The sequence below is a fragment of the Selaginella moellendorffii genome, unplaced genomic scaffold, assembly GCF_000143415.4.
Source record: "Selaginella moellendorffii unplaced genomic scaffold, v1.0 SELMOscaffold_169, whole genome shotgun sequence".
Taxonomy (NCBI): domain Eukaryota; kingdom Viridiplantae; phylum Streptophyta; class Lycopodiopsida; order Selaginellales; family Selaginellaceae; genus Selaginella; species Selaginella moellendorffii.
In genome coordinates this window covers 18,235-40,894 of record NW_003314429.1, presented here as the reverse complement: position 1 = coordinate 40,894, position 22,660 = coordinate 18,235, and the positions used below count along the sequence as shown (strand labels likewise).

General features: G+C 49.0%; 8 protein-coding genes across 15 annotated transcripts; 4 read left to right on the top strand and 4 right to left on the bottom strand.

The window, feature by feature from the left end:
- Window positions 1-3: 3 nt before the first annotated feature.
- LOC112343596 (putative pentatricopeptide repeat-containing protein At3g15130) lies at window positions 4-1,773 on the bottom strand. The gene has a single exon (XM_024667338.1). It carries the CDS (start codon window positions 1,771-1,773, stop codon window positions 4-6), a length of 1,770 nt encoding a protein of 589 aa, XP_024523106.1.
- Window positions 1,774-1,916: 143 nt separating this feature from the next.
- Window positions 1,917-2,977, bottom strand: LOC9638451 (50S ribosomal protein L3, chloroplastic). Its single transcript, XM_002993660.2, has 2 exons — window positions 2,330-2,977; window positions 1,917-2,270 (listed from the first exon to the last, which is right to left on the bottom strand). Exons 1-2 carry the CDS (start codon window positions 2,931-2,933, stop codon window positions 1,981-1,983), a joined length of 894 nt encoding a protein of 297 aa, XP_002993706.2. The 5' UTR covers window positions 2,934-2,977; the 3' UTR covers window positions 1,917-1,980.
- Window positions 2,977-6,050, top strand: LOC112343608 (pentatricopeptide repeat-containing protein At4g02750-like). 3 transcript variants are annotated; one of them, XM_024667356.1, is made up of 3 exons: window positions 2,977-5,688; window positions 5,767-5,850; window positions 5,904-6,050. In XM_024667356.1, the coding sequence occupies exon 1, from the start codon at window positions 2,992-2,994 to the stop codon at window positions 5,521-5,523; it is 2,532 nt and encodes an 843-aa protein (XP_024523124.1). In that variant the 5' UTR covers window positions 2,977-2,991; the 3' UTR covers window positions 5,524-5,688; window positions 5,767-5,850; window positions 5,904-6,050. The 3 variants fall into 3 exon arrangements, with proteins under 3 accessions (XP_024523124.1, XP_024523122.1, XP_024523123.1); XM_024667354.1 differs by having other exon boundaries at window positions 5,767-6,050; XM_024667355.1 differs by having other exon boundaries at window positions 2,977-5,850.
- A 389-nt stretch (window positions 6,051-6,439) lies between these two features.
- On the bottom strand, window positions 6,440-8,116 carry LOC112343610 (cytochrome P450 71A1-like). Its single transcript, XM_024667361.1, has 2 exons — window positions 7,228-8,116; window positions 6,440-7,165 (listed from the first exon to the last, which is right to left on the bottom strand). The coding sequence occupies exons 1-2, from the start codon at window positions 8,089-8,091 to the stop codon at window positions 6,548-6,550; spliced, it is 1,482 nt and encodes a 493-aa protein (XP_024523129.1). The 5' UTR covers window positions 8,092-8,116; the 3' UTR covers window positions 6,440-6,547.
- A 233-nt stretch (window positions 8,117-8,349) lies between these two features.
- On the bottom strand, window positions 8,350-9,869 carry LOC112343589 (dihydrolipoyllysine-residue acetyltransferase component 5 of pyruvate dehydrogenase complex, chloroplastic-like). Of its 3 annotated transcripts, XM_024667323.1 has the most exons (7): window positions 9,551-9,869; window positions 9,243-9,496; window positions 8,979-9,170; window positions 8,844-8,931; window positions 8,730-8,788; window positions 8,600-8,683; window positions 8,350-8,545 (listed from the first exon to the last, which is right to left on the bottom strand). In XM_024667323.1, exons 1-7 carry the CDS (start codon window positions 9,678-9,680, stop codon window positions 8,441-8,443), a joined length of 912 nt encoding a protein of 303 aa, XP_024523091.1. In that variant the 5' UTR covers window positions 9,681-9,869; the 3' UTR covers window positions 8,350-8,440. The 3 variants fall into 3 exon arrangements, with proteins under 3 accessions (XP_024523091.1, XP_024523089.1, XP_024523090.1); XM_024667321.1 differs by having other exon boundaries at window positions 9,243-9,869; XM_024667322.1 differs by having other exon boundaries at window positions 8,350-8,549; window positions 8,604-8,683; window positions 9,243-9,869.
- A 2,423-nt stretch (window positions 9,870-12,292) lies between these two features.
- LOC112343590 lies at window positions 12,293-14,016 on the top strand. Of its 2 annotated transcripts, XM_024667325.1 has the most exons (9): window positions 12,293-12,524; window positions 12,572-12,673; window positions 12,724-12,845; window positions 12,897-13,133; window positions 13,192-13,204; window positions 13,254-13,334; window positions 13,380-13,488; window positions 13,534-13,626; window positions 13,693-14,016. In XM_024667325.1, exons 1-8 carry the CDS (start codon window positions 12,330-12,332, stop codon window positions 13,611-13,613), a joined length of 939 nt encoding a protein of 312 aa, XP_024523093.1. In that variant the 5' UTR covers window positions 12,293-12,329; the 3' UTR covers window positions 13,614-13,626; window positions 13,693-14,016. The 2 variants fall into 2 exon arrangements, with proteins under 2 accessions (XP_024523093.1, XP_024523092.1); XM_024667324.1 differs by lacking the exon at window positions 13,693-14,016 and having other exon boundaries at window positions 13,534-13,682.
- A 1,714-nt stretch (window positions 14,017-15,730) lies between these two features.
- Window positions 15,731-18,077, top strand: LOC112343588 (pseudouridine kinase-like). The gene is made up of 10 exons (XM_024667320.1): window positions 15,731-16,462; window positions 16,508-16,627; window positions 16,693-16,795; window positions 16,852-16,899; window positions 16,943-17,040; window positions 17,082-17,196; window positions 17,251-17,333; window positions 17,403-17,599; window positions 17,651-17,877; window positions 17,964-18,077. The coding sequence occupies exons 1-10, from the start codon at window positions 16,403-16,405 to the stop codon at window positions 18,053-18,055; spliced, it is 1,143 nt and encodes a 380-aa protein (XP_024523088.1). The 5' UTR covers window positions 15,731-16,402; the 3' UTR covers window positions 18,056-18,077.
- A 12-nt stretch (window positions 18,078-18,089) lies between these two features.
- Window positions 18,090-20,858, top strand: LOC9638444. Of its 3 annotated transcripts, XM_024667317.1 has the most exons (14): window positions 18,090-18,464; window positions 18,529-18,619; window positions 18,699-18,783; window positions 18,889-18,973; window positions 19,020-19,089; window positions 19,140-19,209; window positions 19,262-19,307; window positions 19,363-19,618; window positions 19,690-19,895; window positions 19,951-20,025; window positions 20,097-20,166; window positions 20,218-20,298; window positions 20,375-20,454; window positions 20,503-20,858. In XM_024667317.1, exons 1-14 carry the CDS (start codon window positions 18,208-18,210, stop codon window positions 20,579-20,581), a joined length of 1,551 nt encoding a protein of 516 aa, XP_024523085.1. In that variant the 5' UTR covers window positions 18,090-18,207; the 3' UTR covers window positions 20,582-20,858. The 3 variants fall into 3 exon arrangements, with proteins under 3 accessions (XP_024523085.1, XP_024523084.1, XP_024523086.1); XM_024667316.1 differs by having other exon boundaries at window positions 18,699-18,973; XM_024667318.1 differs by lacking the exons at window positions 18,529-18,619; window positions 18,699-18,783; window positions 18,889-18,973 and having other exon boundaries at window positions 18,194-18,464.
- The last annotated feature ends 1,802 nt before the right edge of the window (window positions 20,859-22,660 follow it).

Genomic DNA, 22,660 nt, shown 5'->3' with positions numbered 1-22,660 from the left:
AACCTAGTTCTTCTCAGCTATGGTGGCCGTATTGGCCATGAGCACGTAGGCGGAGGCTGCGTGGGCGTGGTCGCGATCGATTGCCACCAGCATTTGGAAGGCGAGCGATGCCACGCCCAGATTGTTCCACTTGCGAGCGGCCGAGAGGAGCGTGAGCCAGGTAACGGGGTCGGGATCGAAGGGCATCGCCTCCACCAGCGTGAGGGCTTCTCCGAGCTGATTCGCGCGGCCCAGGGCATCGATCAGGATGTGGTAGTGCTCCAGCGATTGCAGATTTCGGGGGATCTTGGCCAGGAGCTGCTTGCATCGCTCCACCAGGCCGGCATGGCTGCACGCCGTGAGCAGCGACAGGAATGTGACGCTGCTGGGCTCCAATCCCTCGTCCAGCATCTGGCGCAGCGAGGCCAAGAGGAGATCCATGTCGCCGAGGCGCGCGTAGCCGTCGAGCAGCGCGGACCATGTCACCACGTCGCGATTGGCGCACGAATCGAGCAGGGCTTGGGCGTGTTCCAGGCTCCCACACTTGGCATAGAAATCCACCAGCGAGTTTGCGACCACGATGCTGGAAGAAGAAGAAGCGCTCGCTAATTGTTCTAGGACCCCAAGCCGGCATGCTTCCCTGTGGATGAATCTCCCAAGCTCCACGGCCGCGCAGCTTCCACACGCATTGACAAGGATTGCGAAGGTGTGAGCGTCGGGCTCCAGGCCACAGTCCGGCATTCTCGCAAAGGCATCGAGAGCAGTGGCAGCGCTCCCGTTGTGGACGTATCCCAGCATCAGTGCGTTCCACGACACCACCGTCTTGGAGCTCGATGGAATGCTGTCAAACACGCGCTGGGCGTCGCTCATGCTGCCACACTTTGCGTAGAGATCGAGCAGAGTGTTTGCAACCAGGACGTCATCGACAGCAGCGGGTTGTATCAGCCGCGAGTGGATCGCAAAGCCTCGCGCCAGCGCCGCCACCTTGATCATGGTCACTGGACTGTCAGCCATCAGAGGCTGGGCCTGTTCTTGGGCGGCCAAGCTCGAGCACGCCTTGAGCGCGGCGACGATTGTCTGGGAGTTTGGGCGGCACAGGGGGATCATCCGCTCCAGCAGCTCCAAGCTCTTGAGCCCGTCTCCATTGCTGGCATAGCCGTGGATGAGCGCAGTCCAGGAGACGACGTTGCGAGCGGGCATTCTTTCGAACACTCTGGCCGCCTCCTCCATGCAGCCGCACTTGGAGTACATGTCCACCAGGCTGCTGGCCACGAACAGGTGGAGCTCGCAGCCGCTCTTGGCCGCCTGGCAGTGAAGAGCCATGCCTCTCTCCAAGCTCGCCATCTTCGTCGTGGTGCAAGAACTCTCCTTGGCCGCCAGCTTGGTGCAAGCCTTGAGTGCCACGACGAAGCTCTGGGCGTCCGGAGCGCAGTGGTGGCGGATCATGGTGGTGAAGATCTGGAGGGCGAGCTCCTCGGCGCCATTGCTGGCGTGCGCGAGCATGAGCGCCGTCCACGAGACGACGTCGCGAGCGGTACTGGGGATGGAGTGGAAGACGGTGCAAGCTTCTCGCAGGGCTCCACACTTGGCATACATGGTCACAAGCGCGCTTGACACAACCACGTCTCGGTCGTGCCCGCTCGCCACGGCCGCGCTGTGAATTTGCCTCGCCTTGTCACTGTCGCTGCAAGCCTTGGACGCCGCCAGCAGCCAGCTTCGATTCGTCGTCGCCATCGATGATTTTTGCCAGGCAATTCCGAGCTCTTGCCGCGCAGCACTCTCCCGCAGCTCCATTGCCCGCCCTTAGCACAAGGTACTCTTTTTACAGCAAAAGCTCTTTTTTTCTTCTTCTAATGCTAGTTCTTGGGATGTTCTTACCAGCTTCGATGATCCCTCGTCGTCGCCATGCCGGCAATTCCAAGCTCTCCGCGCAGCACTCTCCAAGCTCCAATCTTAAGGTACTCTTTACAACAAAAACTCTTTTTTCTTCCTTCTAATGCTCTAGTTCTTGGGGATGTTCTTGCCAACTATCTTGGCGGGCGTGATTCTCAACAGGTTGCCACGCTTGCCAGGAACAGCGCCCTTGACGAGCACTGCCCGCAGCTCCGGATCGATCTTGATGATCTCGAGCTTGCGGATCTTTGTCTTTTGGAAGCCCATCCGGCCGGGCATTTTCTTCCCGGGATACACACGCCCCGGCGTGGTTCCAGCTCCGATGGATCCCAGCTGCCTGTGGCTCTTGGATCCGTGGGTCATGAGCCCCCGCTTGAAGTTGTGGCGCTTGATACCCCCTGGAGTTGGATCACACCGGTGAGTGACAAACAAAACATTGGAAAGATCAAAATCTAACCTTGGAAGCCTTTGCCGATGCTCTTGCCAGAAACATCGACTAGATCCCCGACCTTGAAGATGTCCTCGACGTTGAGCCGCTGCGATGGCTCGAATCCATCCACACTGACGAGCCGAAACTCTTGGAGGTGGCGCATGGGGATGGTGCCGATCTTGTTGAGGTGGCCGAGCTCCGGCTTGGTGAGCTTGGTGTCGCGGACGCGGAGGTAGCCGACCTGGACCGCGTTGTAGCCGTCGGTGGGCTCGGTCTTCACCTGGGTCACGATGTTCCCTTCGTGGAATCCAATCACCGTGACTGGGATCGCTCGGCCATCGGGCATGAAGTGGGTCATCATCCCCACTTTGGTTCCCATCACACCGATTCCAGCCTCGTAGCTCATTGCAATCACGCTTCTCCTCCTCCTCCTCGTCAATCCGATGCCAATGCTACTGCTGCCAGTGCTGCTGCTGGGCGGCCAAGAAATTTGGAGACCACTGCTGAGGAATCGCGCTCTCGATTGCAAGCACCCAATGCCAGTGCCAGGGCCAATGCTGATTCCCTGCCTCGCGCTACAGCTCGTAGTACCTGGCCGTGCCCAAGACAATCCAGTCGCCATAGCGGCCATATCCGCCACGTCGGACAAACGCGCTAGAACCCTAATTTTCGAAGGATGCTAGCAGTCTATGCGCGGCAAGAACTTGGCGCGGGAGGAATGCCTGGCGCTGCCGATCGAGCTTCTGATCCGGGAATGCACGAGCTCGGGTGTGCTCTGCGATGCGAGGCGGCTGCATTCGCAGATCGTGGCGAGCGGGAGGGATGTGGGACGGGACAAGTTCCTGGCCAACCTTCTCGTGCAAATGTATGGCGCTTGCGGGAGCGTGGAGGATGCCGCGGTGGTTTTCCGCAGCATCCAGCAGCCCAATTCCTTCTCCTACAACATGATGATCGCGGCGCTCGTCCGCAACGGCTGCGTGAGCTACGCGAGGGATTTGTTTGACACATCGCGTCTCGTGTTTGATACGGTCTCGTGGAATGCCATGATCAAGGGCTACATCGATAGCGGATGGATTGGCGAGGCGAGGCAGCTGTTTGAGCAGATGCCACACAAGAGCACGTACGCCTCGAATGCACTCATTGCAGCATATGCCCGGACTGGGCAACCTGACGATGCGCAGCGCTTGTTTGAGACGATGACAGTGTCTGCCCGGCGTGATTTGTTCTCGTGGACGGGGCTCATGACCGCGTGCTCTCAGGGTGGCGCCGTTTCACAGGCGAAGAGGGTGTTCGATGCAATGCCCGTGTGGGACGTTGTGTCCTGGAACGTTGTGATTTCAGCACATACCCAGAACGGGCATCTTAAGAAGGCAAAGGCTTTGTTTGACGATATGCCAGAACGAAGCACCATCTCGTGGAACGCAATGGTGCAGGCTTACTGCCGCAGTGGGTTTCTCGACGAAGCGTGGCTTTTGTTTGAGAGCACTCGGGACAAGAATGTGGTGTCCTGGACGGGTATGCTGACCGCGTTTGCTCAGAAGGGTTATATGGGCAAAGCCGCCAACTTGTTCCACACAATGCCCGTTCGGAACGTAGTTTCTTGGACTGCTATGCTTCAGGGGCTTGTTCATCTGGAAGATCTCAATGAGGCGGTTGGCTTTGCCGGAAAGATGCCACAACACAACGACATGGCCTGGAATTCCATGATCATAGCTCATGCCCAGCACGGGGACACGAGGGCTGCGAAAGCATGGTTCGATGGGATGAGCTTCCGGAATGGTGTTTCCTGGGCTGCGTTGGTGGTTGCATTCTCGCAAGGAGGATGCTTGGCAGAAGCGCAAGCCTCGTTTTCAAGGATGCCTCGCCGGGATGCGGTGTCGTGCAATGAGATGATACTTGCGCTCGGGAGCGCGGGGCTGATGCGAGACGCAAGGGTGGTGTTTGAAGAGGCGATTCTCGCGAGAGACGTTCTAACTTTTACTGCCATGGTGACGGCCCACGCCCGAGCTGGAAACGTGAAGGAGGCGAGACTTTGCTTCGAGAGAATGCCGCATCGCGACGTGGTCTCGTGGAATTCCATGATCCAGGCCTACGCCCAGAACGACTGCGTAGACGAAGCACTGGACTTGTTTGCGAAAACACCCGAGCCGGACCTTGTGTGCTGCAATGCCATGATCCACGCCTTTGCTCGTAATGGTCTGCTCGACGACGCAAGATCTCTCTTTGACAGGATGGCCACCAGGAATCTACTGACTTGGACTGGGATGATCGCCGCGTATGCTCAGCTTGGTCACGTCCAGAAAGCCATGCAAGTCTTCTCGAGCATTCTGGACAAGAAGGACGTGGTTGTGTGGACGGCTATGGTGGCGGCGTATGCCAACAATGGAGACATGGCAGGAGCTCGAGCGGTGCTGGACAGGATACCTTGCCGAGACGTCCCGGCTTGGAATGCTGCGATCACGGGCTATGCCCTCAGCGGGCATCCCAGGCAAGCACTGGATCTCTTTGCCACAATGGACGTGGAAGGACTGAGAGGAAGCGAAGTAACGTACATCGAGGTCTTAGATGCGTGCGGAAACATGTCCTCAATCCGGCACGGGACAGAGATTCACGAAGGCTTGGCTGCTGGCTGCTCGGACAAAGCAAACTCGAGCAAAGTTGGCAATGCGTTGCTGACCATGTATGGCAAATGCGGCCGGCTGGATCGAGCTTGGGAGATCTTCGTGTCCATGCAGCAGCAGCAGCAGCAGCGTCATGGCTGCAAGCAGGAGGAGCTCGTGTGCTGGAACGCGATGGTGGCGGCGTATGCACAGAACGGGCACAACCCCGAGGCGGTGGAGCTGTTTCGAGTGATGAATGTGGAGGGCGTGGAGCCGGACGAAATCACGTTTGTGAGCTTGCTGTCGGCGTGCAGCCATGGTGGGATGCTGGAAACCGCGAGGTGGAGCTTTGAGTCGCTCCTCCAGCGAGACTACCAGGGAGTTGACGCGGCTCCCACGCACTACATGTGTGTGATCGACGGACTGGGACGAGCAGCCATGGCCGAGCAAGCCGAGGACTTGATCCGACATATGCCCTTCCACCCGGATCCAGTGGCGTGGGCGACTCTGTTGGGTAGCAGCGGTGTGGATGTGGGTGGTGACTGGGTGATGGAGCTCGATCCAGCCAACGCTGCCGCCTACGTCTTGCTCGCAAACATCCACTCCCGGGGCGAGGAGTAAGCCAGTTGGATCTCCTTTCCAAAGCTTTCGGAGAATGGAGACGGGGCGCAGCCGCGTTTCAGAGCTCGCCATCTTCAAGCTGCAACGACGGTGAGTATAAACTCGCTTCTCCTTGCGCTCTATCATGGCGACAAAAGTGTTGCCGGTTCAACAGTCGTCGGCCAGGTACCTCCCGATCAAAAGATCTCAAAACAAAAATCGCCACTGAAAAGCTTGTCTTGTTGGTGACTATGGTTCTTGCAGGCCCTCGAGTTGCGAGAAATGCGGCCGAGTGCATGGCCAAACTCGCCTTCGTTCTCATCAGTGTTGTAGGGGACGACATAGCTGGTAAAGGAGGCAATGATCTTTCAAAGTCTTCTAAACTTCGGATTTCTTCCTAGCAAATGCTCTGGTGGATCACTGGAAGGCTCTGGGCTTACCGACGAACGGTAGTAGTTCTCTCTTCGTTTTGCTCGCAGTGGAGAAAACAAAAAGAAAAGCTTTTTTGTGCATGAATTATAAGATAAAACTTACGTTACAGCCCTGACGATACTGGAAACTGATGCTGGCTCGAACCACACTGGAACATTTGCTTGCTTCGCCACTGGAGTTTCTCTGTTAGCGATTGATGATCTATGAGAATTGGATGACCACTTACACTTGGAAGCGGTTTCCAGTGACTCGGGAGTGAGGTTGGCATCCAGCGACACAGCCGGTGCTGCTTGGATGAGAATTGTGAGATCCATTCAGGGGTCAAGTGTTTCTCCTGGAAACTTGATCAGGAGAAGAAAGTACTGCGGACAAAACTGTTTAGTGTCCTTGCTTATATATCGCCAAACGAGAAACAACTGGCTGGTTTGGGAGAAACACTATCGAGTCTTGACACTGCTCTAGTTCCTAGTGGCTGAGCAAGGAGCAGCACTACATCCAAGCCAAGTTAATGAATCACCCATTAAAATTTCAATTAGAGCTAAGTGGGATTGCTCGAGAGCTAAAATCAGCTCTTCTTATTAAAACAAAACAACCTCTCTTGTTGGCTGCTGGATCAAGGACATGATTTTGCCAGTCGTGGGACGAGCATCAGGGGTTCTTCTCTGATTAAAACAATGCCAAAGTAAGCTTTCATATTGACCTCGTCCTTTCCATCTGGGAGGCTCCACTCAAATGTGTGCAGCATTGTAGCCAGAGCATAGTGCACCATAGTGAGACCCATGCTCAATGCGGGACACATTCTTCGGCCTGATCCAAAGGGTATCAGCTCGAAGTTCTGACCTGTGACTTCCACATCAGACTTTGTCTCCAGAAAACGTTTGGGATTAAACTTGTTGGCCTCGCTCCAAGTAGATTCATCTCTTCCAAGAGCATACGCATTCACCAGCAGCCCTGTTCCTGCAGGAATGTTATATCCCCAGATGTTACAAGATTCCACGGATTCGTGAGGAGCTAGCAAAGGTGCCGGAGGATGTAAGCGAAGTGTTTCTTTGACTATGGCCTGCAAAAACTCGAGCTTTGGGATATGCTCCTCCTCCACGGTACCTTTGCTTCCGACAACCTCCTCCAGTTCTTGTTTTACTTCTTGCATTAACTTGGGATTTCTCATGAGCTCGGCCAGAGCCCAATCAATTGTGACTGCGATGGCGTCTGTACCTGCAGCAAGCATATCCTTGAGACGCGAAAACAACAAGTTAGTACTTCAAACTTCTCCCGAATTAGACGATGTCTTACCGAGGTCAACGCCTTGATTCTGGTATCATCTAGTACTCCACCAGCAATCAAAACGTCCATGAAATCCTTCACCTCGTGATGAGACTCCCGGTTTTTCTTGTGCTCTTGAAGTTGCTCTCCAAGGTAGTTCACCAGTTGCGTTTGGAGCCACTTGATCCTGAAGACTTTGGGATCAGCCCAGCTGAGGCATGGGATAAGATCCCCGATTTGCAGACCATTCCCAACTTTGGAGGCTTCATTGAGGTTGTTGAGGAATTCTTTCAGCTTTTCAGATTCACTACCTGAGGCGTCCGAAATGCTCTTGTTCAACACCATGCGGCTCATGGTGTTGAAGGCGAATTGGAAAAACCTGGAAGTCATATCTACAGGCCTTCTCTGGCTGCATGCTTCCACAAGTTCCGTGATGAGCATGGACATTTCCAGCTTCCGCACGGGCTGGAACATCTGCACGCGCTTTGTAATGAAAAACTCAAGAGTGCAAATCTTCCTCAAATGCCTCCAGTGATCACCGTAAGGAGCCCATACCAAATCCGTCGCGTCGTACCCAAAATACTTGGCTGCTGAGTTTGCAGGCCTGGAAGCAAATGCACGGTCATGAATCTTGAGAACTTCTTCTGCAGCAGCTGGTGTCGAAGCTACTAGTGTCTTGATTCTCCCCAGCTGCAGGTACATGAGCCCTCCATGCTGCTTTGCAAGCCGGAAAAGATACTCATGCGGAAGTTTCTTTCCTACCAAATGAATGTGGCCTATGATGGGCAGCGCTCTTGGAGATGGTGGAAGACTTTGATTTCGCTTGTTAGTACAAAAGAGCACAACTAGTATGAGAGCAAGCGTGAGCACAATTGTAAGAATCATTTCTAGCATACTGGCATGTGGAAGTAAGTTTAGTTCTTTATGTATACAGATTGGAATATACTTAGGTATCTTGCAACAAATATATAAGTATATATTATATGTAGCTTTTGCTCAATTGTCACTTTCAATATCTTTTGTGGGTCAGTAGGATCCCAATTGTGACAGATGGTCCCATGCCCCATCAGGCACTGCAATGACCTTAAACATGAATACATTATATTTTACATTCAAAAAACAACAAGCAAAAGTTATTCTGTCATATTTTAATAATGGAAGGCCCAACTTAGACAGCAATATAATTATGTGTTTTCAACTACAGTAATTAAAACACAAGATTCTAGATGGGATATAATCTACGTTATAAGGTGAGGTCCTTAGGATCCTTGATGATTTTAGATAGAGTTTGTAGAAAAGCCGCGACCTCAGCCTCGTAAATGATCCGAGCATCAGCAGTAACATTCACCTGTCTCGCAAAGCGTCGTCAAATACCAAGTTCACATTAGATCACAAAGTTCACCTGCATTTGACTTTCCACCCTGAAAAGGCCAGCTCCGGAAGTAACAATGGTGGGTCTAGATGAACTTACTGCCAGAGTCGCACTCTGCAAGAGAATAGCATTGATCCCGAAACTAGACAGACCTACATACTTGGCCCCCGTCAAAGCGATCCACTCCAAACATTCCCATGTTCGAAATGGTGAAAGTTTCTGAATTAATGCAATGAGTATAGCAATTGACTCCGACTTAAAACACAATATTTACCACCCATGCACTCGGATATCTGGAGCTGCTTGGCCCTGGCCTTTTTTACAAGTTTCTTCCACTCCCGTGATAAGGAATAAATGTCAATCTGAAAACAAGCACAGACGCTGAGCGAAGGCTGAGAGTTTGGCTTACTTTGTCAGCATTTTGGAGCACGGGTGTGATGAGACCACCATCGATGGCAACGACAACCGCAAGATTTATGCTGGAGTTGTAAGAGATGCTTTTCCCATCCTTGCATCTTGCGTTCACAACTGGGTGTTGAGCAAGCGCTAACGCAGTGGCTTTGGCCAACAAAGCAGTCATGGTGACACCTTGGCATTTGATCTAAAGTCGATAAAGTAAAGGGATAAGGCCAAGAAGGAGAAGGATGTATTAGCGTCCGCGAGAAGAGCTTACTTGTTGGTAGAGAATGTCAAGTGCGGTCGTTGTGATCGTATATCCAACTCTAAAAGTGGGCACACTGAGGCTCTCCACCATATATTCCGAAATGAGAGTTTGCAATGTTGTGAAAGGTAACACCGTGTCACTATCATGTCTCAGCAAAGCTCCATCGAGTTTCTTTTCGTCTTTCATGAGCTCAGAAATTGTGGTGGAGGCAAATGTTTGCAGATCTGCAAGGGACGGGGCTTGCTCGCTTGGGCTATCATCAGCTGTGCAAGTTCTACATTGGCAGCAACGAGAGTCGTAAAATCTAAAGCGATTACCTGAGGATGCACTGGCCCAGAAAATCTCTTTCTTTATCCCAATGAAGGTGATGTTGCTCCTCAGGTGCAAACGAGAAGCCACTGGTAGTGATACTAGCGGACGAAGATGCCATGCTCTTCCAGAAAGCATCGTGTGCCGTGAGCTGCGGTGGTTGCACAGTGTTGGGAGCAAGGAATCTTACTTCCCGCCCATGGCGACAAAAATGCTTTTACCAGCAGTCTATACCAGCGGAGGAGCGGCGGGGACCGGGGCACGGAGCCCTAGTATATCCTAGCAGGAGCTCCTTAAGCGCCATTAGGGAGATCCACCAAACCATGCACTGGCAATTCTTGTTCGAATCTCAAAGTGTCTTACATGAATCCCGACATTCATTTTCTGCCTTTTATTTTGATTTTTGCGCCAAGAAATGCCAAACCTTTTTTGTAATGTTTTGTAACAAGTTTTCGCAGCCTTCGTTGGCCACAGTGTCATCCACCTAATCTGTCCGCCTCATGCTTCTTGGGGGTCGAGATTGGAAGACGGCCACAACAATCGTCACATTTGCATACTTGCGTTCCTTGTGGTGGGTGTTATATATTGTATATTGCGTACTTTATATTTTACAAGAGATAAGGTTCACCAAAAACAAGACGCAATACTTTAGCCCGTTATAGATAACAAGCATCATTGGCAACAGTCCATGACCTTGTGACATTTTAAGTTACAATTCTGAGCACTGTCAATTATTTCTTTCAATGATCTTTTGCTGGGTCAGGAGGTATGGGAGGATCCCTAATTCCAGTTGTGACAGATATGTATTTTTATGTTTATATTAATATAAATATGTACACAATATCCTCTCGTCACCTACCACAGTTATAACTGTGGCAGTTACACACTTTTATATTATACAAGGGCCAACAAGAGATCTCACCAATCTTCCTTGCGACCAGCTAGACCAGACATACATATTGTCAACACGTGCAACAGGTTGTGGGGGATCAAACAGGAGAAAACAGAAGATGAGGGACCACAAAGAGAGAGAAATCCATGCATTGCATCATAGGTCCCATGCTTCCTATTTGTCACAATACAATTTTATATTTACTGATAGTAAAGTTTTACTTGTTTTCCACTTAGGAAATAAGTTTTTAAAAACTGTCCACATTTGTAGCGCTCTATTGTCCCTTTCAAGAGGGTCAAAAGGATATTAAGATTTTTGATACCTATCCATTCTTTCTCATCTCATGGAGCTTGTTAGCTTGCATTTCCACAGCAAAACCAAAACCTTGACCTGCCTCATCGGCTTCATGTTTCATTGGAAGCTTTGGAACGCTCCCAGTTATGACAATTGCAACTACATCTTACAAAATCATGGAGTAATGTTCTGCCTTTAGTGCATCTCACATTTCATGTTCCATGGATTCTTTGTTACGATCTAAACTTAACAATTGGTTTATTATAAATTTTTTTACTATATTTACAGCAAATAAAGTGTGGATAAAAAGGAATAATTATAAAAGGGCAAGAGTTACATGATAACAAAACATTTATTAGCCATCAACTTCAAAAGTAGTCAAAATCTCTAAATAGTCCAAATACTTTGACTTTAGCTTAAAAGAACATGCTACTGTGATGAAACAAGTAAGAGGCCAACATTTCAACCCTTGAAGGTGTTATAGCCTTAAATCCCACAAGCTATAGAATGTTTTCAAAATATTCCTGTGGTTCATGTCACTTAGCTCCTCAAGTGCCATTAAGGAGATCCACCAAACCATACATTGGCAATTCTTGTTCAAATCTCAAAGTGTTTACATTCATTTTTTGCCTTTTATTTGGATTTTTGCACCAAGAAATGCCAAACCATTTTTGTAATGTTTTGTAACAAGTTTTTACAGCTTTTGTTGGCCAGAGTGTCATCCACCAAATCTGTCTACCTCATGCTTCTTGGGGATTGAGATTGGAAGATGGCCACAGCAATTGTCATATCTGCATACTTGCGTTCCTTGCGGTGGGTGTTATATATTGTATATTGTGTTCAGATAAAGGTTCACCAAAAACAAGACGCAATACTTTTCTTTTTTTCTGCTGCCATCACTTGTATAAAATCTCTAGTTGGATTGTTTCGTCATCTTAAGTTACAATTCTTAGCACTGTCTATTGTTTCTTTTTGGTGATCTTTTGTTGGGTTGGGAGGTATGGAGGACCCCAATTCCAATTGTGACAGATATGTATCTTTATGTTTATATTAATATAAATATGTACACAATACAATATCCTCTCGTCACCTGCCACAGTTATATATGTACAGCTATATTGTACACTTTTATATTCTACAAGGACCCACAAGAGATCTCACTAATCTTTCTTGTGACAAGCAAGACCAGACGTACATATTGTCAACACGCACAACAGGTTGCAGGGGATTGAGCACGAACAAAGAGAAGATGAGGGACCACAGAGAGAGAAAAATCCATGTATTGCAGGATAGGTCCCAACAATACAATTTTCATATTTACTGACAATAAAGTTTGACTTGTTAAATAAGTTATTTATCTGGTCCTACAAGTTTTTAAAAACTGTCCAAAACATACGTAGCACTCTATTGTCCCTTTCAGTGATCTTTTGTGGGTCAGAAGGATCTCAATCCCTCGTATTATGATGTTTTAGACAAATATATATGTATTAAATCTGCACCTTAGACAGACGAGCAGAAATAGCATATTATTGAGAATGTCACTATAAATTCTATCCTCAGTGACTTAGTCTTCACAGAAGTTCTTGTGAATCCTTGATCCAATGAGTGTAAACGTGGTGATGCAGGCTAGCACTTGCAGGAGTGGCTTAAGATTTTTGAAGCCTATCCATTCTTTCTCATCTCAGGGAGCTTGTCAGCTTGCAGCTCCACAGCAAAACCAAAACCTTGACCTGCCTCATCGGCTTCATGTTTCATTGGAAGCTTTGGAACGCTCCAGAACATCACTCCATGATTTTGTAAGATGTAGTTGCAATTGTCATGACTGACAACCGCGTGCTTTTAGTGCATCTCACATTTCATGTTCCATGGCCTGGATCCCAGCAACCACGAACACAACTTCAAGTACTTGCCAGTTCTTGCTTTCACGGAGGCTTATGTGTATGAGGTCTGTAATTTCAAGAGCCCTATGGATAATCTGAATTGTTATGGGCACAGGTCGATGTAGAATACGAGAAAGCTCTCAAGAAAATGCAGGATATCCATGACCCAGTCAATGACGTGGATCCCTTTTATGGACTTAAACTGGAACTCGCAGCTCGAAATCTCTGGACGGATAGGTACGTCTGATGTCCATTCAACTGGCTCAATCATTGCTTGAAACAATGCAGGATGGCAAATGAACTTTTGAAAGGATGCCATTACTTGAAACTAGAGCAATCCATTTGTCGTTCCGGTCCAGAAGATCAAATTTCAATCCTAGATGCTCGCAGAGCTTTGGAGTTCAAATCAGCCGACTACAAGTTGCTCAACCTCTTGCTTTACAAAATGAGGGGAGAAGAGGTGAATGAGTTCCACTTCGGCTTTCTAGAGTTGTCAAATCTTCTTGTGGAGTTAGCAGATAACTTGTAAGTGATCCCCGTGGATTTGTTGTCTGATTAACTTCCTTATATATATAATCTGCAGGTCTGATTACGAGGTGAGTTACAAAAGGCTTTAATGATTTCCCCTGCGGATGATGAATATAGGAGGACGTCAAAGACAACTCATTCAACATAGTGCGCGTGTTTTACAAAGTTTATGGACCAAAACTCGGTTCACAAATGCTGGTGCGTTGGCAGCTGGCTTTGATTTTAACTCGTATTGTTCTACAGGCTGAGTACATTTCCGCTGTTAAACTACGGTTTGAAGAAAAACTAAACAAGCTAGAGCCGGAGCTGAGAGAAAAGTTCCCAATTCGTTATCAAGAGGAGCTTTCGAGAGGTACTAACGAGTTTCGATATAACTCCTTGATTGGTTGTGTTCTAGGCAAAAGCATTGCGGAAATCTGGGAAGTGCCCCCATTTATCGATGAGACACCTTATAGCGCTTTGGTATCAAGCAAATGATACACTAAACCAAGTAATATGGGTTTGAAAGGTCGACAAAAGCGAATAAAATCTCATACTAGAACATAATTTTTTTTAGGACATTCTAGGACTCTTTTCTCGTCCACTAGGTGTGGATCTTCCGTGGTACTCCTCTCCATCAGTCTCAAAGCTTCACGAAACAAATCTGCCGATGCTTCATTGTCGCCCGTGAATATTGTTCCGTATGAAAAAGGCTACAAAGTTATCATACCCGTCATGTACTTTGCTTGAGCCCTGAAGAAGAAACAAAACAAATGTGAGAGACAACTTCACCGTGACTCAACGTTTTGTCAACGTGCGACGGTGAGCTGGAGCGGGAGAACCAAAATCTGGCTGTCCAACCAATACTGCAATCGCTGAATAAACGAACAATCACATTAAAGTGGAGTTTTAAAAAATACCATAATAAAATTGTCTTAAACCCTTTAACCCCTTCCTTGGAGTGGGCAGACGAACACTGACGGAAATTCACCCAGTTATTCATGGTCTGTATTCCTAAGGTCTGTGTATCATGAGTCATTTGTCGAACTTATTTCAGGTCCGAAACACAGCCAGCAGTGGACAGAAGGGAGGCAAGAAGGAGGATCAGAACTTTCTCATGAACTTGTGGGTAAGAAATGTTTTTTTCCTCCTTTTGTGCTAGCTTCAGTGTCTAGATTGCAGCATGCAGGAAGTGGCAGATGTAATGCAGCCTCAAGACGTAGGAGTCGTGATGAGAAGCTCAATCGCTGCCACGACGTGGTTTCCTGGACGAGATGCTTCTCAAAGGATGACAGGATCAAGGAGGTAGCGAGATCACATATTCTGATCCGGCGAGACGCCCAAGGGAGCAAGAGCATGGAGCGGGAGAGTGGGGGCTTAGGGTGAGGTGCCTGACCTCGGGTGTCCGAGCTCAGCCCGGGTACCGCGATCAAAATTCTTCCAAAACTTCTTTGGATTCTCTCGAATTTTACAAAGTAAGTTTTGATGGAACTTTTTATATGATCCCCTCAACTAAAGGTCCAATCGAACTCTCCATCCTGAGGGTATACAAAAAGACTGTCACGATTATTGAATCCCATCCTCGAGGATACATTTCCACTTGCTCTTTGATTTAGTTACCTGCAAAGACAAAGTCAACTCCATCTCTAACTTCAGACAACCAAACCTTCTCAAACTGCGCTACTACGAGATGACTTGTCTTTGGCTCCTCTCCAGTTTGATCGATGTTGTTTAACTCATCGTCATCTTGTTCATTCAAGGGAGGCTCTGATCCTTCGGATTCCACACCTTCCACTTGTGTTCCTGTCGCTACCAATTCTCGTTAGCCGGTTCTTCTGTCGGTTACAATGTGCCTGGCGACGAAGGTTCACAGTCGTATCCACAGTATCACTCGAAACAGCTCCACGCCGCGGGGTTGTGGCCGTTCTGTGCGTACGCCGTGGCCGTCTGGATCAAGCTTGGGAGATCTTCGTGACCATGCAGCAGCAGCAGCGTCACTGCTGGAACGCGATGATGGTGGCATTTGCCATACATGCCGATCGAGTTTCCGTTGTTCAGGCAGCCAGCAGCCAAGCTTTCGTGAATCTTTTCCTGCCGGACAGAAGACACGTTACCGCACGCATCCAAGACTTTACATCGCTTCCCCCCAGCGCCGCCCATTGTCGCAAACAGCTCCAGTGCTTGCCTGGATCAAGCCCGTGATCGCAGCATTCCAAGCCGGGACGTCTCGGCAAGGAATCCTGTCCAGCACTTGTCCGGAATGCCCGAGCTGAGCATATGCGGCTATCATCCCAGTCCAAGTCACTAGTAGCCACCTGTCAAAAAGAGATCTTGCGACAATTGGCGTGGATCATGGCATTGCTCGTGTATAACAAGTCCAGTGGTAGGCCTGGATCATGGAATTCCACGAGACCACATTCTTTCGAAACAAAGTCTCGCCTCCTTCACGTTTCCAGCTCGGGCTCACCATCGCAGTAAAAGTTAGAACGTCTCTCGCGAGAACCGTCTCTTCAAACACGAACTTTGCGCTCCCGAACGCAGCCCAGGAAACACCATTCCGGAAGCTCATCCGGAATGGTGTTTCCTGGGCTGCGTTCATCAGCTCTCGTGCCCCCGTGATGCGCATGAGCTTGGAATTCCAGGCCATGTCATTGTGGTGTGGCATCTTTCCAGCAAACCAACCGCCTCATCGAGAGCTTGCAGATGCAAAAGCCCCTCAAGCATAACCATTGTGTGGAACAAGCTGGCGGCTTTGCCACGATAACCCTTCTGAGCACAGCATACCCGTCCGAGTGCCCTCAAACAAAAGCCATGCCTCGTAGAGAAATCCACTGCTGCACCATTGCGTTCCAAGAGATGGTGCTTAGCATGCCGTATGTGGTGATATCACAACCGTTCCAAGACACAACGTACCTTCTTTTCCTTTGAAACGGCGAGCACGCGGTCATTAGTCCCCGTCCACGAGTCGGGCATGATCAGGTTGCCCAGTCCGGGCATATGCTGCAATGAGAGGATTTGAGGCGCACATGCTCTTGTGTGGCATCTGCTCAAACAGTTGCCTCGTCTCGTCCATTGATCATGGGATTCCACGAGACCGTGTCATACACGAGTCAAACAATCCCTGGCGTAGCTGACGCAGCCGTTGCGGACGAGCGCCGCGATGATCGTGTTGTAGGAGAAGGAATTGGGCTGCTGGATGCTTCGATCCAGCCAACACTGCCGCCTATGTCTTACTCGCAAACATCCACATCGCCCAGGTGGATCTCCTTTCCAAGCCCTATCAAGGAATGGAGACGGGGCGCAGCCGCGTTTCGGCCATAGCTCGCCATCTTCAAGCTGCGACGACGGTGAGTCGCTCTCCTGGCGCTGCTACTGACTTTGTTTGCTTCTAGAGCATTGATCGTGACAACACAAGTTCCTGCGATGTTCCGGTGGTTGTCGGTGCCATGGTAGCGGACATCCAATCCTTTCCCTCCACTCAGCTCAGTCGTGGCACAACAGTCGTCGGCCAGGTATCTCCCCGAAACAAAAATCTCCACTGAAGTGTTTGTCCTTTTGGTGACTATGGTTCTTGCAGGTCAAGTACAGCCATGGTGGAGTCGGGAGAAATGTGGCCGAGTGCATGGCCAAGCTCGGAGTGCCTTCGTTTCTCATCAGTGTCGTCGGGGACGACATTGCTGGTTAAAGATGCTATGATCTTTCCCAAGTTCTTCTAAACTTTGAGATTTCTGCCTAGGAAATGCTCTGGTGGATCACTGGAAGTCTCTGGGCTTAACGACAAACGGTAGTAGCACTCTCTTGGTTTTGCTCACAGTGAAGGTTTCCAGGCATTCGAAGGTGTTGCGGAGCAGCCACGCCAGTCATCTCTATCGCTTTCGACACCACGGGCGAAGTCGCTGCTGGTGTAGCCGACACTGGAACAGTTGTGAGTATGTCAGTGCTTTCTTCTCCTGATCAAGCTTCCAGGAGAAACACCTGACCCCGGACTGGATCTCGCAATTCTCGACCATCATCCAAGCAGCACCGGTTGTGTTACTGGATGCCAACCTCACTCCCGAGTCACTGGAAACCGCTTGCAAGTGTAAGTAGTCATCCACTTCCCATAAATCATCAATCGCTAACGGAGAAACTCCAGTGGCGAAGCAAGCAGAGGTTCCGGTGTGGTTCGAGCCAGTATCAGTTTCCAAGTCCGTCAGGGCTGCTGGCCTCTACAAATACGTAAGTTGTATCTTATCATTCACGAGCTGTGGCTCACAAAGGCTTCTTTTCTTTTCTTTTTTTCTCCAGCTTGCTTACGTATCGCCAAACGAGAAAGAACTGGCTGCTATGGGAGAATCACTATCGAGTCTTGATACTGCTCCAGTTCCTAGTGGCTGGAGCAAGGAGCAGCGCTACATCCATCTCCTCCTCCAAGCAGGCGTCAAGCATGTTATTGTGACGCTGGGCAGCAAAGGCTCGCTAGCTTGCACGCTGGAGTCTGCAAGGTAGCTCTTTCTTTTCCTTGACTATGGAAGCTTTGATCGTGAGCATTGCAGCGGCAGTAGCTTCTCAATCCGCTGCCTTCGCGTTCCAGCGACGGCGGCTCGAGTGGCGAGCTTGAGCGGCGCTGGAGACTGCCTGGTGGCTGGATGCATCGCGTGGCTGGCGACGAGAGGGGACGGCGACGTGCTGGGATGCGTCGCCCATGGCACCGCTGTGGCCAAACAAGCCGTGGAGTCGCGCCTCAACGTCCCCGACGTGATCTCGCAGCAGGATCTTTGGAGTAAGTTTTTTCTTTCTCGTGTTGCGAGAGCGATGGATGTTCTTCGTTCTATGAGCTTGGCATTGATCTCACCTATGGTGGCGCAGGCGATGGCGATGCTGCGCGGAGCATGGCGCGAGAATTATCGTTGGATGGCGGGATATTCGTGGAGCATATGCCGGGGGACAGGAGACCCTAGTGCGTCGCGGCGGTGGAGGTGGGCGAAGGCGCGGTGCGTGGAAAAAGACCCATCCCATGGCGTGCAATCGACGCTAGCGCTGGAAGAGGTAGCTTCCACTGTAGCGAGCTGGGAGGAGGGGGAGGAGAGAATGCGAGGAGGATGCTCGTGGGATGAGAGGAGGGATTGCTTCGTCTTGGGTGGAAGTGGGAGTGGGAGGATTCTCCTCCGTCATGCCGCCCACGCTGAGAAGTATGCCTCCGCCGCCACACAGAGTCATGAGCGGCGCTCGCGTGCTAAGATCGCTCCGCAAGCTCGCCGCCTACTGCAGTTTGATGGCCTTCTCCTGCCTGCTCGTTGTCAAGCTCGGCCCCTCCACCTCCTCGGCTCCTCCGCATCGTCACGATCTCTTCTTCCATTTGTCTTGGTGGTGAGTTCTCTCAAGCAAGATAAGTTTCTTTCTTCTGAGCTCTCTCTCTCTCGCTCTCTCTCAGGTGGGTGTTTCTTCCACTGTGGGTGTTTCATGGGATAGTTTCTAGGGGGAGGTTCTCAGTTCCGGCACCATCTCCACCTCATGATAGGCATGTACGTGTTGCTTGTTCTTGCGGGAATTCCCTTGGTTTTTTCTTCACTGATGGTTCCCTCTTCTTTCTCGCGGGTGTAGTGGGCTCCTTGTCATGCTGTTGTTGCCATCCCGCTGCTTGTTGCATTTGAGCTCCTCTTGTGCTCCTACCTTCATAGCCGCGAAGGTAAAAACTCTCGCTTTGGAATTACTACTAGTTTTTCTACGAGCCCCGGAAAGACGCAAGTGTTTCCTTCACCGCTTTGGTTTTTTCTTTTTTCCTGTGGTGCAGTGTATGCGGAGCCGCTGTTGAGCCTCAAGCTTGTCTTCGTGCCTTTGCTGGGTCTTGAACTTCTGATTTTAATTGATAACTTCAGGTACTAAAATTGTCCTTTCTTCTCATTTGACTTCTTCTTTGTGCAGGATGTGCAGGGCTCTGATGCCGGCAGACGAAGAAAGTTTAACTGATGATATAATCTGGGAAACACTTCCGGTAAGTTTCCAAAGGGACTACTTCTCTGCGCTAATTCTGTGCCTCGACAGCATTTTTGGATATCTGTTTCGATGGTTTTCTTTGTGGCTGCGACCGTTCTTACCTTGTTAAAATTAACTGGTAAAAGATTTTCGGTATCAGTACTTGGAATTTTCACTCCTTGTCCGCGTAGGGGATTTTGAATCGCTTGGCTGGTGGGACTTGTTCATAAACTACGTGTAAGCGTTGCATTTGCATTGTTTATAGCCTTTGCTAATGCTTATTGCTGCTCAGTATTGCCGAGTGTTTCACCTTCCTGGTCTGCACCAAATGGACCAACACTTCCATTCGGGGATCTCTGTCATCATCCTCATCGTCTTCCAGTAAGCCGCTGGAAAGAGACGAATCTCTTTGCAGTGCATCTTCCACATCAATCGTACTTGAGGACGAAGGCGTCGAAGCCGGCTTTTGTGGGAAGGAGGACATAGGGGGACATTTGTTGAAAGCGCCAGTATTGATATCGCAGATCTTACTGTGTATGAAGCTCGAGGTAAGACTTTCTTTTCTTATCCGTCAAGAAAGATAGCAAGCAAAGCTGACTATCTTTTGTATTCTTTTCAGGGAACTCCAGCAGGAGCAGTAAACATTCCAGTGGGTGTTGTTCTGATGCCGCTGTTGGTCGTGCAAGGCTTGGCTATTCTTCTTACAGTTTTGCGTGTCGTGGAAAGGCTCCTCGTGCTAATGCACGTAGGTGACGAGTCGCAGAGCTCGCTGAACATCTTCTCACAGGTGCAGGAATTCTTTGGTTTTGTTCACCATGGCTCAAGGTTAGTCATCTATATAGAGTTCTCTGTTCCTTGACAATTCATGGTCTTTGAGCAGGCTTCTTGGGTGGTGGTCCATTGATGAAAAGAGTAAAGAGGAACAAGTCCGGCTCTTATCTGCGAGCTCGTCGGGGTAAGACAAGAAAATCAACTGTCTTGGCTCTGGTTTCTTTGTTGGCATTTATACATGATTTGTATTTCCAGGTACTACACATTTACTGGCCCTCCGCCCGATGTTGTCAAGAAAATGGCTCGGAAAGACCTTGCTGAAGAGGTACTTTGCGCTTGTTTTCTCCAGTGCCCGACTCACTGTGGCTTTACGCAGATATGGAGGCTTCAAGCTGCTCTGGGAGAGCAAACACGAATAGCCAAGCATCAGCAGCACGAGTTTGACCGCCTGCAGAGCGTACGGCCTTCTCCTTTTCACTGCATTATATGTGATTTATGTGTAGCTTGACTGGCTTTTGCTCTTGGCCCTGCAGGAGAAAGTGCTTTGCCGGGTGTGCTTTGAGCGTGACATAGCCGTGGTGTTACTCCCGTGTAAACATCGAGTCCTTTGCAGGTTTGTGTTTGAATTCCGTTGTGGTGGCGTGACGGGCTTTGTTGGCAGCTTGTGCTCCGAGAGATGCAAACACTGCCCGATATGCAGAAGTTACATCGGGGATCGCCTGTCCGTGTATGATGTATAGCGTAACATGGTGGCTCGGCTGGTTCGTGGCCAGCATAGAAGTCCCTGCTAGCATCAGGAAACGTCCAACTTGAATGTGAAATGGTGCGCACCCAAGCAGGGAAATCCTCGAGCCCAGCTGAGCAGCACAGTAGAAGCAGCAGATTTGTTTATATCCATCCATCCGTCAACATAGATATACACCCTTGCCTCTTAGTGATAGTTTTTTATGTTTGAAGCACGGGCATCCAGCTGATTTGCAGACAAAGCAAAGCAAAGAAGACGCCGACTGGAAAGTACATTATGCCAAATCTTTCACGTTCAAATCGGATTGCTATAGGTAGTTCAGAACATCCAGTGCGCAGAGCAACACGCAAACTCTAGCCTTGCAAAACTAGATGATTTATCTTGTCTCGCTGTCTCGCTGAACTCCAGTATATAGCTATATGCCCAAAATAAAATCTAAGAGTTATAGAAAAGGGGGACAAAATAATTGTGCCTTCGGCTCAAAATGAAATTATTTTAACTTTGCAGCAAAATTTTGAAAGCCGGCTGGTAAAGACCAGTCTTATGCTACAACTTCTGGAAGAATAGCAGTTCCAGGCGAGATCGATATGAGAGTTGCCCATGGCAAGTGAGGAGCCGCAAAACAAGTTCTCATCGTGTCTTAGATTGTGTTCTTCGAGCGAGCTAATATCTTACCTTCGCATGGACACCATCGTTCACGATCCTGTTCTCTGCCTTGTACTTGAGGAAGTCATTCCCTGGAAGAAATTCGCGCATAAGAGTAGCGAAGGGTGACATCTGTAGTACTTCAACTTACCACTTCCTGCTGACGATGATCCTCTGCCTGCCAGCAGCGCCTCCCGAGCGTGAATTCCTTGCATCGCATTGCCGATGTCCACACGCGCACAAGTACCTTGCGGGTTTCCGAAAGCACCCCTCATTCCAGTTTGTAGCCTATGAAACCAGAAACAATCGTCAACGCTTGCTTCAGGAGAAATTTTCTTCTCTCACCTATCAGCACCAGCGCAGGAAAGCATCTTGTTTATCCGGAGGACATGGAAGGGATGGACCCTTACGCGGAGATGGAAAGCGTCTTTCCCGGCGTACTTTGAGTACTCATAGTAAGGGAACTCGTCCACGCCACTCCAATAAGAACCCTAACCCCTAAAGCCGTTGGATTTAATTAATTCGAGCTCTTGGTGATCACTGAGATGGGCAGTGAGATTCTAACTTAGTTGGAATATTATATTATTTTTTATTCACTAAATCAAATGTTTAGCAGTCCCATGGAGATTTTCACAAAAATCGTTTCACGCAGGAAAATCTTGATTTTATTGTCCCGACTTTGGTTACACAGTAAATCTATATAATTTAGAAAATTTATATTTATCTTTGAAGAAACTCATACTGGGCATTGCTAGATGGCTCTCGATGGCCACTCCTTCTGGCCTTCAACGCTTGCAATCGAACTGGGACTATTATTGTTGGACGCAGATGACGATTGGTGTGTAGGCTCGAAGCCTCAAGAACGTTCTATGACCTGCTTCTTTATGAAGAGACCTTTATGTTAAGGAACTTAATAGAATAAGTTTTTTAGAAAGAATGCAAATAAGTTTCAGGCCACATTTCCGTATTGGTTTTATGATAGATTTCCAAAAATATCTAAATGCCATCTTTCATCCTCTTTATGCCAAATCCCACAATGCCGCTCACAGTACGTGGATGAGAACCTTGCCTCGGGGTGGTATCTTTGCAATTTTGACCGTACTATTTTGTAGGTTTTAGAAGCTGGGTTTATTACTGTTATTGCACGACTTTCGGTTTTGTAAATAAGAAAGAAATTTTTAATTTTATATAAAACCAATTTTAAAAACGTGTTTCACTAGTGGTGTAGTATTTGGAATCTAAATCGGTTTAAGAAAGAAAATTACTAGCCCCTGTTGCGTCCCAAATTCATTGTCACTGTCCATGCTTCTGGCTTGATTTGCAGGAGGCTTGGCATACCCCCTTTGAATTACATGAGAGTGTGGTCTGGCCTTCTTCCGTAGATCAAATGTGCTTGGAGCACGCTAATTATATACATTGCAGAAGTTAT